At 37.9% G+C, this 18,494-nt stretch overlaps 1 protein-coding gene across 1 annotated transcript in view; it reads left to right on the forward strand.

Moving 5' to 3' along the window:
• LOC143897549 (uncharacterized) overlaps positions 1–18,494 on the forward strand; it is a 141,617-nt gene that overhangs the window by 45,313 nt on the left and 77,810 nt on the right. Inside the window, exon 2 of the mRNA XM_077406343.1 lies at positions 7,423–7,552. Within this exon, the coding sequence (XP_077262469.1) occupies positions 7,454–7,552 (99 nt within the window). The 5' untranslated portion in view covers positions 7,423–7,453. The remainder of the gene's footprint in view (positions 1–7,422; positions 7,553–18,494) is intronic.

Below are 18,494 nucleotides of genomic sequence, written 5' to 3' on the forward strand. Positions count from 1 at the left end.
GAGACGTATATAATCTGTATAAAATTTATTTAGGACCGTTTTTATTCGCAAACTTCAATTAGATGGACATTAATTGACGTTTAATTGTTTAGTTCTTTTTTTCTTTTAAATCTGTCTGTATATGGAAACATTTAACAGTTTTGTATGTAAAAGTTCTGTGGAAGAAAATCTTAAAAAAGTTTTATACGTAAAGAAATATGTATCCACACGAACAGTTTGATACATCGATGAAATTTTAACGCGTTTTGATTTCTCACGAAAATCTCACATATCTTTATTTATATCAATGTTTTATTATCTCCTGTAAAAGTCTAGAGTTGCAACTTTTCTATTGAATTCTGGAATTAATGCACTTTCTTACATTGCGCAAGAATTGCATCATATCATTTCTACTGCACGCACACATAGAAATACTGTAACAAGCGATGGATATATTCTTGATAAACAACGTCGTCATCGTTAATTATAAACTTTCCAACCAAGTATTGTAGTTTACTAAGCATTAAAATAATTATAAGAAGTTTAAAACTTTTCTAAATAATTATTAATAAAAAATTAATAACTTTTAATATTGCCATTTATATATTCTTCAATGTATCTCTGTTAACATTATTAATTATTTTATATTTATTATGTACATACGTATTACATCATAACTGACTATTCTTGGTGTTAATTTGATAAACGACAAATGTCTCCGTTCAGCCAGGATTGTCGATGATGCATGACGCTTGAGAGTTTTCAATGTATTTATCGCCATTTAAAGTTTTCAAGGTCTAAAAAACGTCGTGACGTTATTAATCGTTTTTGGGCAAAAGAAGGAGGAAGCTATATCCTCACTGTTTACTTTCATTGTTCGGTACATTTTTATATTTTGGCGCACATGGATCGCAGCAAAAACAGTATCAAATATTTATTTTTTGTTATATAATTGCCTATAATTTTTTCACAAAATAATTCCAGTCTTTCATGTTATATGTTAATACATTTTGAAGCTTGGTTTGTTAAATTAATATAATACACATAGTTTCTATTTCTTTTTTTTGTACTTAGCATTTTCACATACACGGATTAGCTAACAAGAGTCTAATTAAAAATGATCTTGTTAATTTAACAGCATTTTTAAGGAAAGAAATACGTTATGCTCTTGTTTTAATAAAATGATATTTGTTTTATTAATACTATTATTAAATTAATAAGATTATTTTTAATTAGACTGCTGTTAGCTAATGCTGTTGATATATCATTTTTTCCGTGTATAAATATGTATTGGGGATATAATTTGTGGATGCCCGCAGTACCTAATTAGCCTATTTGCTAGAATAAACGATGATAATAAAAAACATTATTACAATGCTTGATAATTACCTGGAAATAATTAGCGGCAATACTTCAGCGATGAACGCTGATGTATAACCCCGGAATAAACGATATATCTTTGTTGTTAGCGAAAATGCGAATGAGATGCGAGGAGATACCTCCTAGCTAAATTGCATGCGTCGCGCATTTGTAATTCAAATATCGCAACATTGTTCGTGGATTAACACGCCAGAATCTTTCGCTCGTCGTTTGTGTGCGTAAGGTGAAATATTGAATATATAGTACTAGTTGTGCATAAGATGGCATTATCGTATTAAGGATACCGTCATTGTCTACTCTACGGTGACTACGGTGATGCTGTTGTATTAGGATGTTCCAAAAGCCGCGTATATTCGCAAGTACGATGCAAAGATGTTAGATATTTCTTTGTAAAGATATTAGAAAAAGTATTAGAAGTATTAGAAAAAGTAGCAAGCAGATTTTTATAATAATAAGGAAAAGAAACAACTTTTATTTTTTGATAAAGAAAAGTTGATAAGAGAAATAATAATATCTTTATAATAATAATTGAATCACTTCTCTCCTTTTTAACAGATTATTTATATAAACTCTGAACTTTTTACCGTAAAACTGACACCGTTTTAACGATCCAATAATAGATAGAAACGAAATTATTTGTCAATTTACGTTGAACTACGCGTCCCTTTTCTTGCGGACGGCACGCAACACAATCCGGAATAAGGTTTAATATCTGTTTCCGGGCGCGTGCCTCGCGTGCCGAGACAATCGCGTCGCTCCGAGCAAATTGTCTTTAATCGCTCTCCCGACGCGGACCACGGTAGCTTCTCGAAGGTGGTACGAAACTGCGCTAGGGTATTATTTAGCATCGCCATGGGCAACGACGGTGCTTACCGAGCAACACTGTCGTCGAAATAGCGCCCATAGTGCATTGCTCGAGTCTATACGTATGTACATACGTATTTGCTGAGTAAACGAATTTTTAGAAGGTTTTTGCGTCTGAACGGTAAAGAGTTGGTCGTGAATATTTTAGCAATGGCATAACTGGTGCTTACGCTGCTATTCCGGAGCGGCGGCTATTGATTCGGCCCACCGGATAAAAACGATAGCGTCGTCAACGTTTTATTCTGGGATGACGCACATGCGAAGTTTCACAGAGCTGGATGCGACTCCAAGAATAACGCCTGGAAGTATAACAAGCTGTGCGAAATGGTACGCAATAAAGTTTTCCTTAATGAGAATGTTGTGATATAAATAAATTTCAAGTTATAAATAATTAAAAGTGATTTAGCAAATTTGGCTGTAAGGATGCATATATAATCAAAATTTTTATTTCAAGTATAAACTTGTTCTAATATGATTTTAATTTTAAACTTAGTTACTAAGATATTTAATAGCAATGACAACATTTTTGGTGCGTTATTTCACTTTTCTAATTTCGCGACCAGTTTGTCGGGGCTTCGCACATCCCCTCCCGAAGAATCCTTTTTCGGAGAAACTTTTGAATGGGCGGTGGAGGGTTTCCCCGGCGAGTATACACGTGAGTCATCGGACACCCTTCGAGCACCCTCAGAAGGAGAGATCCGTTGAATCCATCGTTCCGGGTTTTCTCGACCCTCGTTTCCGTGTCCGCGGAATTTCTTTGCGGCGGGGCAAGCTTGTGTTCCATAAGGCAGATCTGAACGCGAACGCTAGAAGGTGAGGATCGATCGAATCAGGGCGTTGCACGGAGAGGACTCTGCGTGAAAGAGGAGATAAGGTTCGAGGAAAGACGGTGCATCCTTCCCGAGGGTGACTTCCGCCATTGCCGACAGGAACGCGAGACGCTCGCAATATTTCTACTCTACAAACACCGCTTGTATTTTTATCGCCTAATATAATTGTTCATTAATTCGCGATAGAATTGTCATTAAATCATATATCTTAATAATTTATACGTTATATATAATTTGTGCGCTTTATTTACGTAGATAATTTTAATCAAATTACATGAGGAATGAACTTTATCACCAAATTTTCTATCTATTTTATAACTCAGCATATTTGCATAATCTAGATATATATACATATTTTCGATTGTTATATGTCGGAGCACATAATAATTATTTCAGTTTTATGCTGTATCACATACAGCTAAAAGAAGTAGCGCATTTTGTGAATGAAGATGAATAACGAAACGTTCCATATCTCGTCATATCGTATTTCCTTCTTACCTTCGGGCTAAATGATACTGGCTGTTCCAGTTCCATGGTATCGGCTCGGATATCTTTTAACTTGATCAATATCGATATGTTTCCGTGTTGCATCGGCTTTGCTATAAACTCGATTATGATTCATCGCATGCCGACATGTCGATTCGACGACAGTCTCTTCCTTTCCTTACTGCCTCGCTTGCCTGTAAGTCCCTGAGGCATTTTCGCCAAGAAGCTCATCCCTCGCGTTGATCCTCACGATATCTCGAGTATACTTTCGTGAAGGGATCTCTGGCAACTCATATCTGCTGCACCCTTCGCGAACGAGGAGATATCGCTAATTCGACGATAAACGCTCCGAGTGTCGAGTGTCGAGCTATAGCGGCGCGACTTACAAGCATCGCGGCGATATCTCGGTTTTTATTTATATTTTATTGATAACGCCGTCGTATCTGGACGGTTCAAGGGAATCCTGGGTACTGAAGTTATCTTTTTTTAACCTGAATTACTCTAACTGTTGTGGAATCAGAATATCTATAATTGAACTCTTGGTGTAATTATAACTGTCACATGTCATTCTTTACAGAATCGTATATGCGATAAGAGGAAAAGTGTGCGAGTTGCGTTAGAGATTCAACCATTCCATGATTACTTCATTGGAGTCTGAATAAAGCTGTTTGCTGCTCTGACACGATCGATCACACTGGTCGCATGAGGGATGAACCGTGCATAGTCAAAGAGGCGCCTCGTTATCGATGTAGGAACCCGTTTCTTCGGCTGAAAGACAAGCCGTCGTGAGCCGTCTAGCTGCAACATCGGTTATGTCGCCGCTGCTGGAGAAACGGGAGAGCTTTGTCTGCTCGTTGCATTATTAATCGAGCAATCGATATCTCGGTCTATGTTTCATGCGCGCACACCATGACGCTAGCCTGTCGCTGTATACGTATTACGTTATTCCATCAACTTGCATTACTTTCTCAACTTTTCAGCTTTATTCGATATTTTCCCGTCTGTACAACTGGAATTTCTGTAATCTTTCTATGGACAAGATCAGGAAGTTGAAAATTTTCTAATTTTTGATAATTATTTAACAGCGTGATCTACATTGTTTTTGTTTTGTACTTTTATAACAATTCGAAGGAATTACGATATTACGAAAAAACAATAAAAAACAAAATTTATTAAATTTCTTATTGCACTTATATATAAATTGTTAATCTAACTGTATAAAATTTAGATGCATTACTATGATAGAATTTTAAAAGTCTTAAAAAATGTATTCATGCGATATTATACATATTATAACATATGTTCCAACACTTTATTGAAGGATTCGTTCCTCTCACGTGTCTTATTTCATCCTCCCTATTATGTAAATTCAGGAGCGATAGTTAGATGATTTATTACGGTTACCAGATAGTATATCAGAAGAGGAAGTCATTATTAAATCGTATTAGCGTTTACATGTCTTCGGAATAAAAAATACTAAACGAATGCATAGTGCCACGAGCACAACATTTTCTACGCTTGTTCCGAAGGCGGCAAGAAAGCTGCATCGTCTGACAAGCTGACGCGTCGCCACGCATTTTCCATCCTTGCTACGCGTGTTCCGCGACCCGCGCTACCATGTTATTCGCTCTATCGCGATGTAAACCTTGCAAGGACACCTCGTCCAGTGCACCGTAAACCCGTTCCTCTCTCGCTCCCGTCTCCTTCTCCCTGCCGCAATTAGCAGCGCAGTTTCGCGCTACTTCGGTGGAATGCAATAACGCTATTCCGTCCCGACCGCGAGACGATTACACTGCACCTGCGTGGCGTGTTTATGTAAAGCTGTCTGGCGATGCGCTTTCAGCTCGGGTATGCACCCGCGGGTGTTCTGCTCTATCTAAAAGTGACCCGCACGGATTTCTGCTACTTTCCCCACACGCGTTACCACGAGAACTTGAAGTATCAGCCTTTTTCCAAGCTGTCACGTGATGACGGCATGCTAGAAATGAGAATCCCGCTGTAGCGAACAATTTTATATCAAAATCAATCTCTTACACGTATATCCAAGAAGTAAAGAATTATAGATTTCATTATTAGCCGTTTGTCAGCCAAAGTGTAATATAATTATAAATAGTCCAAACACGTTCTTGTCGTGAAATTTTGCGTTTTCACAACAAGAATATTCTTATACATTTCTCTAGTCTGAAGTCCTTCATAGGAAGTGTATTCCGCGATAGACATTCTTATTGATTATCAGTTAATCGCGGAACTGCGATTGGCTAATCACAGAACTATGCCGCTGAGCTAAGATCTCGCTGCTCACCGAAGGTCCTTCAACGGGAGACGGCGGAGGCAAACGGTTGCATTACTGCGGCGTGACGGTATCGAAATAATTAACAATCGCACGCGTGCATTTACCCGGAGTGATGCGCCTAACGAGAATCGAGTTAATGGAATCGATACGGTCCACCTGCAATCGTTGCAACGCAGGGAAGGACCGGTCTGTGCGCAAGTGCATGCCGCACCCGGAAATGAGTTTTGTCGGAATAGTGCAAAATGGAAAGAGGACGCGGTACAACGAGTTGATTTCTCTCGAGACAATCGAGCGATTAAATTAATTTTCATTACCGGTAATGGCATCGTGCGCACTTGACCGCGATGTACGACGACAAATTAATCTAATGTCTCGTTAGCACCGTCTGTAATTACGGCTTAATTCTTGACATTCAACGCGATTGCTGTTTTTAATCCCGGAATACATATGCCACCTTAACCTATTTTGCACATTTGTATCGCACTCGGTAGAAAATAATATGCCTGTTTATTACTGCAAAATACATCTGATTTTGCTATAGCGATTAATAGTAACAAAACATTATTTCTTTATGAATTATGTTGTATCTATATTTTTTGTTGCAACACTCATGTATATTATTAAATTCATATTTCTATATTCAGGCAATTATGAAGTATTTTTATTTACTTATTATTTGCTTTTATACCTATATAATTAAATTTGACTATTATTTAACTGGATAACCTGTATATTTAATTGGTACCATGTTTAGATGTAAGATACGTTTTACCGAACTTAAGCAAAGCGCGCTCCGGGGTTAACTAATTACAACGAAGCGGAACTCCACGTTTCAATTTGCGACACGAGTATATCCAATTATTTGAGTTAATGAAAAGGAATTGTGACAAAGCGACATTTACGCCGCTCGCGTTTCTACGATCACAGTTTCGCGGTCCCATTAATGGGAATTTCGGGCCAAGGCCCGTTCAACACTGCTACTAAATGTTTCGTCAACATTTCTGCGCCATCGCAGCTGGTATAACCGCAAGTTACCCTCGAGCGAACAAAGCTATATTACGTAGACGGTACATATTTGTCGATGACATACTTGCATGCAAAGCGAAGGCGACATATGGCATCGACGTAGAATTATGCGAGAGACGCTATTTCCTAGATTTTCATAATTTCTTCAATTCTATAATTTATCATATTCCTATATTCACTAATTGGGTACGTATCTGGTATTGGGTATATATATATGCCGATAACGAATTCGTACGCTTTGAAGAAATAAAAGAACCCAAATTTATTAGAATTCTTTGTTTCATAAAATAAATCCAATTTTGGTGAAAGCGTCGCGTTTATCAGCGATTTCCTATTACATTTATCGAATTTCTCGCAGTTGCTTTAATTTCCACTTTGCTGTGGCGATATTTTGCAATTGCATTTGATTTTAAACTGGTGCAATTAAATTACTGCAATATAGAATTTCTTGTTTATCGCTCTCTCTGTATATGCATAAGAAATCGTTTATATTCCAAAATATAAAATAATATCTTGATAAAAATACTTCGATAGAAAATTTGACGATACAATTTTTTTGTGCAGGTAAAACGATTCGACGGACGATTGGCTCGCCATGGAGCGATACGAGGAAGAAGCCGAGGACAGCGACAACGAGACAGATCCTGAACAGCTTCTGAACGAGTGGCTGGGCGAATTAGACAGCCTGACTGTGGTGAGTTTATATTTCTCTTCACGTGGTTTCTTCTTTAGCTGTTTTACGGTCTCTCTCTCTCTCTCTCTCTCTCTCTCTCTCTCTCTCTTTCTCTCTCTCCTCCGGCTCTACAGCCACTCGTGGGCCCTGGCCTTCACAACAATTTGCCTCCACCCTGTCCATCTCCTGTCCATCGCCGTCGACCTCCATGTCTTTGTTCCCAGCACTCTCATGTCGTCTTCTATTTCATCGATCCACCTCTCCCTCGGTCTACCTCTTTTCCGAGTCCCATACAGTTTGCTGTCTAGTATTCTTTTGACACCTCTGTCGCTGTTCATCCGCATTATGTGTCCGGTCCATCTCAGTCGGGCTGCTTTGGCGCTTCCAACGATATTAGGTTCCTTAAACAAGTCGTACAGTTCGAAATTATAGCGTACACGCCATTCATTAGGGCCGTTTTTTATTGGGCCATAAATTTTTCTCAGAATTTTTCTTTCGAAGCAGGCGAGTCGGTTTTTCTCTTGTTTTGTTATTGTCCATGCCTCACATCCGTATAGTACAACAGGACGAATCAGCGTTTTATAGATTTTTATCTTGGTTGATCTCAATACCGAGCGGGATCTCATTATTGGTAAGAGTGCATAGTATGCCTTATTGTCCTGGATAATCCTCATCTTTAATCTCCTCGCTAATTACGTTATTTTTATTGATTTGCGTCCCCAGGTACTTATCCACCGCCTCAAAGGTGCAGTCTCCACACACCAGATCTCTGCACACCCTTGACTTATTCTCTGCGGTTGTGACTAGGTATTTCGTCTTATCACTATTAATTCTTAGGCCAAATTTGTCTGATTCCCTCTGCAATTCCTCATATACTCTTTCAATATCTCCTCTTGATCTTCCCACTACGTCCACGTCGTCTGCGTATGCTAGAATTTGGATCGACCGATTCGTGATGTTTCCATCCGTTCTAACTTTAACTTTTCTAATAACAGCCTCCAACGCGAAGTTGAACAGCATTGATGACAATGAGTCTCTTTGTCTTAGGCCCGTATTGATCCTGAATTTTGGCGATTTCTCCACCTATTCTGACCATACTCTCCGTGTCCTGCACTGTTATCTTGGTCATTCTGATGAGCTTCATCGGAATTTCAAACTCTTGCATGGCCTTCCATAGTTCATTCCTATTCACGCTATCGTACGCTTTTTCATAATCGACAAACAGGTGGTGAGTCTCGATCGATTGTTCATGGCACTTCTCCAATCCAATATCTGTCTGATGGTAAAAATCTGCAATGGTATATCGTTGATCTGCCCTGTCTGAAACCGCCTTGGTACTCTCCCAGGACCCTCTCTGAATATGGGGCTATCCTATTAAAAATTATCCTTGATAGTATCTTATATGCCGTGCACAGCAGCGACACTTTTTCGGTCCCACCAAACAACATACAAAATATTTTTTCTTCTGCAATGCTGCTGTCAAGACGTCGATATCGAGTTTCGTTTTCTTAAACATGTAAAGAACTTCTCGGAGTCCATCGTTTTTCTCGAGAATGTTGATTAATTTCGTTTTCCCAATATTGTAAATTGCTGAAGTAGTGTATCACATCCTGTGAACGCTTGAAGAAGAAAGATGTGATCGATTACAGAAACATGTTTGAAACTTTTCGTCGAGTATAGGGCCTCCCGAGTTCTTTCTTTTCGATTTTATTTATGACCCGATTTTATTGATAATATGGTTCATTAATGAAACCGTTATTATTAATGAACTGTGTTTTTATTACGTAAAACCCAATTGCCGGTATATACTCCATAGTCGTTGACGGTATTTAAGGCCTCAAATGTAGAAACACACACGCATGGAGACACGTGCACGCTTTTCAAGGAAGTAAACTCGCGTCAGCGGCTTCTCGTGCGACTAGCGAATCATTTAGACCACGCGTCAATTGACACCAATTGAGAAGCGCGTACTCAAGAGAGGCAGTTAGTCAGCTGCCTCTTCATTGGATCGCCTCGTCTTTCAAACTAATCAGATCGAAATTTCTTGCCTGACATCGATTCTACTTCGGTCTTTAGATGTCGTCTCGTATGAGAGACGTCTAATTAAAGACGTCAAATTTATATCACCGTCTACCGCTTTATTTAACGTTTAGTCATTGCTTAAATTAGATCTCGCACGGTATATTTGTTGTGGACATAGATATTGTAACTACTCATCGTAGCCTAAGATCGTGTTATTTATAATTTCAAAGCATATTTAGTTGTATATTGCTCTATGTATCATTTACGATTAATTGTGCCATAACATATAATATTATTTGCAATATCGAGTAACTTAGGTATATGTGTACTGTCTATAATTAATTGGCAGTATTACTTCAATACGCCGTCTATGTTTGCATGCAGGGTGTTTGACAATGCTCCGATGAATTAATATTACTGCTATAGGAGTCCGTTCTTCAGCTCCTATTATTGTACAAACCGTTCGTGAAAAGATAAAATTTATTTTTCCAATTTTCTTCAGACATTTGGAATATTTACGATTGTTCCATGGAGCGATTGGCTGCCTTGGCTGCCTTAATATCAATAAAATCGGGTCATAAATAAAATCGAAAAATATAAATTTTATGAATAAATCTGAACGAAATCGTATTATATCATTATTTATATCTACAAAACCGTTATTCCAGTTTAATTTATTACATAATTCCGCATAATTTTTGCGACATACTTATTTATTGCTACATCAGTAATATCACACTTTACTGCAATATTCAACATTTAAAAATTTAATCGTAAAAATTGTAACTTGTATAATTTTGTCAAATTTCTTTGACTTAGCGTACAAGTATAAAATAGATTCATTATTTGCATATCTTTTTGACTCGTGACTTTCGCGATTTGCGCAATAACGAAAGCGAAACGACAGAATTCTCGACAATTGACGTGTCCGAGTGATTGCGATGCGAACTTTGTCCAGCGAATAGACTGCTGCTTTTAGCACTTTCTGCCCATGCAGAGGCTCGCGGTCTGACGCGTGGTTATCTGTAATTTCATTAAATCGCGGATAATCGCTTTCCTGACGTATCCTCTGTTACATTGTTAGTTGTGTTAGCGACTTTCAGCGCGCTTACAGACATGATTTTACTGGACAGTCTACGGATCTGTGCGACCCGCGAAACGTCATTACGAAGTTCGAGAATCCCCTTTGTCGTTCGTTCCGGTAAAAGTTCACGCATTTACTTTGTAGAACTTTCCCCTGGTTGGCTTTGTCGAGAAGCAATAGCGAAATTTTTAGATTAATCTGTAAATACTGGCAAGTTATTCCACGGATACCTCTTTTTTTCGACATCGTTTTTCTTTTGCTGTTTGCCGTATAACAAGATTTTCAGGAACTTGAAATAAATATTTGTCATATTACCTTGTCTTAAAAACTTTAATATTGTCAACTTGTATAGCGGGTTTGTTTTTTCTCGGGGTTTCTCGAGATACCTGTTGAGTATCTCCTATTTTGCATACAGACGAGTTTATAGGTCTTCTCGAGCATAGCTTGTATTTTAAAGACTATAATACAACTCCATTTCACGAAATGGGGAAATTATTAAATTGGAAATGTCACGTGCGTCATATTTATTAGACGGCGGTGTTCTAATAAATATTTTATTAGATAAACTGTTTTCTTCATCTGTTTTAAATTTGGAAAGTCGTTATCTCTTGATATCTTTGATAATATTCTCGAACAGAGTTTAAACTCAGTCAGGATCAACGGCTTAGTTTAATTTAACGTGATTTAAAAATAGAATAATTCCTGGTACGAATTATATCTTAATGAAATCTTACCACGACACCCGCGATTTCTGGCGAACCGGGACGAGTCTTAATTACAATCGCGGTTGATCTGATTGCAAACGCGACGTTTCGGAGGAATAAAAGTCTTCGCTGAAAGTGAAACCGTGACGAGAGTAACCTTGAACCTTTCTATACAAGCCGCCGGCACGACGAATGGACACTCGAGAATCGAGTCTATAGTCAGTGAAAGATGGATGAGTAGAAATGCACGAGCACTTCTACTTGGCCGTTTCGCGGCGAACGTTCGGCGAATCGATAGCAGAGCAATCTGATGTCATTGCCCCGCCATCACGCGATGTTTACTTCACGAGGACAGGAAGTCAAAATCGCGACGATCGGGCAAATGTAAAGTGAATGACCGATTAGAAGATATTGACAGGTATAACGCCTCTCAGTAAATTCTGACGTATGCCTCATGACTTCATACATATTTGCATCTATCGCTCGTCGACGTTCCTCGATATTTAAATCGAGTCGTTTACGAACAAGTTGCTAAAAATTCATAGAAGAAGATGGTTGAAGCGATCTTTAGAAAGATGATATGTTACTTGTTTGGTATTCCCGTAGTTTGTTAGCTGAACTGTCATCGCGATCACATGATCGCTGAACGCTTATTTCGATGAGTAATGACGCTTGCAGCGCTGAGTCTTTATCGATATACGAGATATGAAATTCCTATGGGTCTTGTTCGCGCGTAAACGCGTGGCGTTTCACGAGTTGCATCGCGTTGAGAACGATAAACAAGCAATCGCCCGTTCCGGGCTTTCTCTTCACCCTGTTGCTTTTTTCTTATTTCTTTCACTTTTATTTCGAGATCGTTCTGGGATATAAAGCAAGAGGCGAGAGAGAGCTTTTGCTTACACTTGCACTTGGCGATGCATCGGAGGTCGGTCAAGGCGCCTGTGTACAGATCGATAGCCTGGCAACGCGGAACGGATAACGTTGCAACTGTGGTCGCTGACCCCTACGTGGCCACAGAACATTCGAGAGAGCGCTGGAACAGAACGCTGAAACATCTTGCGAAATATTATTAGTCAAATCCGGGTCACACTGTCACGTTTGTCTTGCGCTTTTGATAAAGTACCTCTAACCAAACCGAGAAGCAAAATTAATCTTCGAAAATTTCGAACTAATGCGTAAGAACGTAAAACGTATATAGCTACGTCCTTGCGCATCTTTAATATAAAATAAAAGAAATTCAGTAAATGGCCAGCAGAAGAGTAAACAATATAGCTAGCCGTTTTCTACTTCCAACAAAAACGGAAAGTTCAGTGGAATTAACTATTAAACTATTGTATACATTTAAATCGAATAGAATGCGCTAGACTAGACGGAAGGAAAAGGTTCATAAAATACAGAATACCTATATCTTTTTCCTTCTCCTATTTACGGAAATAATGTCGTGACTACACTCCGTGAATTATTCGCGATGATTAGGGCGTTACGGTGCTGAGCATCATATCGTGCAGGCCGTTCCATCGAGACGCGAAACGCGCGGCGCGTCGGGATGATTCGCGTGTCGCGGACGTACCGTAGCGCGAGCACCGAAGTGTCCAATTTGCAGGCACATTCCGCTCGGGGACCGGAGCATTTTGCGCGGGGCGTCACACACGAAATTGTCGAAATTACTGTGTGTGTGCCCCGCTAAATTACGCATAATAGCTTTTCTCAGAATGCGCGCACAGCGCAATCGTGTGTTGTCGCTTACTCATCTGTCCACGAATTCATAATTATTCCTGATACGTGGCATTTTCCTCTAGATAATTGGTTGATTTTTTTAATTAGAAGAATCTATGAATTTCTCCTATTTTAAATAGATAGTAACTTGGCAATGATTAAAAATAGTGTTATTTGGATTTTTGTAACGATCTAGAAGACAATGAAGATAACGAATAACTAATTTTTATTTCTTCTTTTATGAAAGTGTTTTAGTATATTTTTATTATAATGTATTTTTAATTGCAACACCCCTCTGCAACGAATATTAAGAGTGAAGTTTCAGATTTATTAGTTAACTTGAAATTTGTTTCATGAATTTTATTACTAAAAATTATTTCTGCGACAATGAATATTTTTTATTTTTAAATTTCATTTTTAATTTTGCAAATGGTTTTGCTCATCTTTTCTCAATCAATAAATTAAATAAACACCTAAAATTATTTAGCGTATTAGAGTTGATTGTATAGACTTTCTGGCGGTATGTCGTAAAATAATTTTTAAAAATTATTCGCGTTATCTTCGACGATTGTGTAAATTATCTCTTACGTCATCTAGTTCTCGTGAAGAACGATTATCTTGGGAACTATATGCTATCTTTGCTGCATACGTTACCGACAACAGGCGGTTTCTTGCTTCAACACTGGTAATGCAGGTTTCAGCCTTAACGTGTCTCTTTCATTATAGTTTCATGGTTGGAACACGTGTGGAGCTGATACCTCTTCATCAGAGAAGAAATGTTCATTATAGAATTGAATTCTTGATGGTCCCGCAAGCATGACTGATTCACACAGTCATTTGGGCTTAGTGAACCTATATGAACCCGAATTTAATACTGTGGACACTTACATACATTTACACATCAGACACATAGAATCTTTTATGAATAATAAATATTGCGGAAGATAAAACCAAACATTTTAAGAATAATAAGAAGAATAAAAATAAAAACTAGATTCTATACTATTTTTTTTAGATAAAATAAGATGAAGGGAAAACTAAGGCTAACTTTTTATACATTTTTTTTAATTAAGCAAAATATTTCAAAATCGTCAGATATTTTTTAAAGAGGCATTTTAGGATAAATATTTTAATACAAAGATTATCGAGATTGTAATAATGTCGAGTATTCAAATGAAAAGTAATTAATATTTATTAAAGGATTCGCAGAATTGACATTTTGTGCGTTAAAATGTTGAAAAATGGGCAAGATTCTGATGAGATCATTATGATGATGTGGAAAATATCGCACAAATACGAACTTTTCATGAAAAGAACGTATGAGAAGTAATTTATTTATTTATTTATTTATTTATTTATTTTTTACATAACGTGTCACAAACGAAAAATGTATCTTCATCAGAAACCCATAGAGATTTGCAATATGATTGCTCTTTAGTCACTAATTGGATTGAAGTCTCACAATCCCGCGGCAGCCATGCCAAACTTGTAATTATCGAATTCACGGTACGACATGACAAGCTATACGTCCCATTACAGAGACTGATAAGGCTCAAGAGGCTAAATCGTTCATTATATCATTTGATCGTCCGTATAATGAGGGCAAATCGGAGCGAGCGCGAACGGCGAGCCGTGTGCCTCGCGGCGAAATAGACAAATGGTTAAGAGCTTCCGGTGGCTATTAACATGCGGGCTTCGTAGCATCCGCATCCGCGCCGGGACTTCGTGGCCATCTTTAATCGTGACCGGGGCCAATGAGAGTTTTTGTTCCGTAATATTGCTGTATCCGGTATGGTACTTGTTCACCATTCTTTCGTTGATCGAGAGAAACTTTAGGGATTCGTGCGCGCGTTGCCTTTAGAATACCTATAGTTTAGAGTCTGGAAACGTAGAAGCTCTCTATCTTTGTCAATTGTTATAACGGATCTTTTAATTTAATCCTGCTCTTAACAATTTCGTAGTATGTTAACCTAAATAATTTTTCTATTGTGTAGTGCGTATTGTTTTAGACCATATATAATTTTTCCGTTACATTTTCGAGTTCTTAATAATTGCCCACTTATGGGGCGAAGGTTTAAGCACACGCGAAAGATCATCCATTTAAGAAGATAAAGACTAATTATTAATCGGGGATGTGTATTACGAGCGGCCTACGAGATTATCATCAATTTCAAATCGTACAGATCCATCAGCGATGGCCCTTGGCCGCAATTATGCCTTTCGAGCAACCTAAACATCACCTGGAGAAGGTAATTAGGTGACCTCTTGATCTTGGTGCTTCCAAGACTCCATCATATATACGATAACGAATATACTTCGCTATAGGATCGATTCGAGTAACTTGTTTCGGTGAAATAAATAAGTAGCACTTATCGATGCCATTAAATTAGTAGCGAAAGAAAATTACATTAAAAAAAAAATGTTCTCCATTTTAGATCCGTTTATGCATTCGGAAGATCGTGTTCCATCCTCATTAAAGGTTTACGAATCGCAATCGTTGAGTGGCAAAATTGCGAGCTTGTAAAACATGGTTTGTCTTTGTGAAGAATAGTATTATTTTATGAATCTGAATCTGTTCTCTCTCTCTCTCTCTCTCTCTCTCTCTCTCTCTCTCTCTCTCTCTCTCTCTCTCTCTCTCTCTCTCAGAGTATAATTTTAATTTAAAAAAATAGACCAATGCTTTTTTACTTAAACAATACTGTGCAATTGTACTACGTATATAACAGAACTTCGTTAAACAAACGTTAATATACGAAAAAAATTAGTTAAATTAGTTTTCTTGTTTACTCGTTGAAATTGTATAGTTCTGTGTTGGATGTGTTCTCTCGGCTGTAAAATTATGAATGACAATGGCCTATTCCGACATGCAGTGCACACCACTCGCGCTTTTCTTCCTGTCTATTGAGAAAACTAGCTCGCACTCTTCAGGTAACCCCAAGAGAGCGGGAAATGGGAGATCGTTCAGGTAGCAGCGCGCTGCACGTGCCTAAGGGCAGCTGTAGTTTGGCCGACCTTCTTCCCGCTCGTCCATTCTCGAGCATCGTGTGCCGTAAAGCGATCCTCATTTCCGCGTCTTCTCTTCGGGGCTTCTGTTTTCGTTTCGGTTTCTCTCTCGGGGTCAGATGAACCGTTATCAAACTCGCAAAATAAGAAGAAAAGCGAGCACCGAGAAAAAGACGGAAAAAAATTGTTTTGTATCTTGTGGATCTTTATGCACGGTGATGACAAAATATTGTCGAGAGATTTGAAAGTACGTTTTTAACAATGCTTCACGCGTATGTAAGGAGAAACAATAAAAGAGACAATTTTAAATAAAATTTAGAATAGAGTAGAATAAATCCCTTAAAAAATGACATGTATAAAAAATACTTTTGGTTATTATTCTCCCGACGTTTTAATTAATAAGTTAATTCATAATGTTAACTGATAACATGATTATATAAAACAATTATCTGCATTGAGAACACCATATATGAGATTAAAAATTATTAATAATAAATATCTGCTTTTGATTTATTATATTGTAATATGATCTGAATGTATTATATCTCATCAATAACATATGATAATAAACAAATTATCACAACATTATAATTAATTAATGTAGTAGATACCTACTAAAATTAATTTTCTAACTTTCTTTATCTCGAGTGGAGGTAAGCGAGCGAAATACAAAAATTCTGCGGTTCAGCCACGCGTCCTGCTTACCATCTGTTGAGCTAGTCTCTAATCTTGTCAGATAAATCTCATGCGACGTGAGTTATTATCTTTGACACACCACTTTCCGTGTGGATAAATAAATTTAATTTCTGGTACCCTCCTAAGTAGGTCTGCGTATAATGCAAGCATATTTGTCGAAAAGTTAGTGCTTTTTTAGAGACAAAGAATTTTTGCAATATCATTGGATATTGTTCGAAGGATGAACAAACAAAAAGATATTTAATTTTATTTCAAAATATTTTTTATTACATATTATATTGTACATAAAAACCATATATTTATTAATTAACTGTGTTAATGCAAAAGTCGTACTTAGGGTTCTATATAGTTGAGTATTGCTCGCATATATGATTCACAATCGTCACAAGGCAATAGAATGGAATAGAAAACATTTTATTTGTAATTTTTTAGACAAATTGCTTTAATAGTCATAGGATATAATGAAAATTTATTGATCAACCTGGAGATAGAGGAACTACATCCGCCTGGTCTCTCCTTTAGCTTCGCTCTCTCAACACCTCGAACAGCTTAAGCTTCGTCCTGGCGCATATATCCGTCGTCCTATGGGTTGCAGCTGCCTCGTAGTACAGCAGCACGTGTTCCTCTTTTCGGGGCAGGTGGTTGGCGTCGTTAAGCAATCGCCTCCCCCTCGACGAGGACCGAGATTTGAACGCCGTATAGCCCGTCGGCGGGCGAACGGAGAGGATGACGAGGAACAAGAAGAAAAAAAGCGAGAAAGAAGGACAGGCCTGACAGGCACGAGGCTCGTGACTATAATAAAGCGGACTCGTGGTACTTTTGCCAGAGAATATGCGGGGAAGGGGAAAGGGGGATGAGAAGGGAAAGGATTATTGCACCTTTTGCAAAACCGTTCGTGGTAATCAATAATCGTGCATATATTTAAATATGAATTTTTTTCTCGAAAATATATGTCACAAGGACGATAACATATCGAGTATGAGAAAGGGTCCACGGGAGAAGGTCAAATACGACTTTATTAAATTAAAATTTAATTAATTTTGTTATTGATTCGTCACCAAACATAGGGATGAAAGGGGAAATATAGAGCAGAATTTTGTCTAACAAAGTATACTTTTTATTTATGGCAAAATCTAAAAATTGAGAATACATAATAATCTATACAATTGATGATAATATTTGTAGAATGCACATAGAATTTTCTGTTTAAAGAAACATTTAATTTTTATAAGTTACATTTATTTTACAAGTAATATCAGGAATACATAAAATATTTCTCATGTTTCTTCATTTTCTTTATATATATATATATATATATATATATATATATATATATATATGTCTCTTTTATGATATCTAATAAATAAATTCTATTATTGATCATTTTTTGCCACCGTGTGACGATATGACAAAAAACAAGAGGCTTACTATAGGTGTTCTAAGAATTGATATCTGTTGATTGCCAAATATCATGAACAATCCGCGTGATGTCGTTAAGGGGCCAATCGCGAAAAAGAATATAACGAGAGGATAATGTGGTCCGGGCCACGAAAGAAGGACGGTGAAGGTGTCCGTTCGTCTGCGAATGCCCGTTGCAGGAGGACCGCGATCAGGTGAAGCGAACGCGAGGGGGAAGAGGGCGAAACGACCGGCAGGTGGTGGCGAGAGGTGCGCTGCTGATATACGCGCGCGTCGTGACTGCATGGTTCCAAGATCGGCGTGAATCTCCGCCGTGCGG

This window comes from Temnothorax americanus, unplaced genomic scaffold, assembly GCF_048541705.1.
Source record: "Temnothorax americanus isolate GAGA-0224 unplaced genomic scaffold, ASM4854170v1 Scaffold20, whole genome shotgun sequence".
In the NCBI taxonomy this organism is placed as follows: Eukaryota; Metazoa; Arthropoda; class Insecta; order Hymenoptera; family Formicidae; genus Temnothorax; species Temnothorax americanus.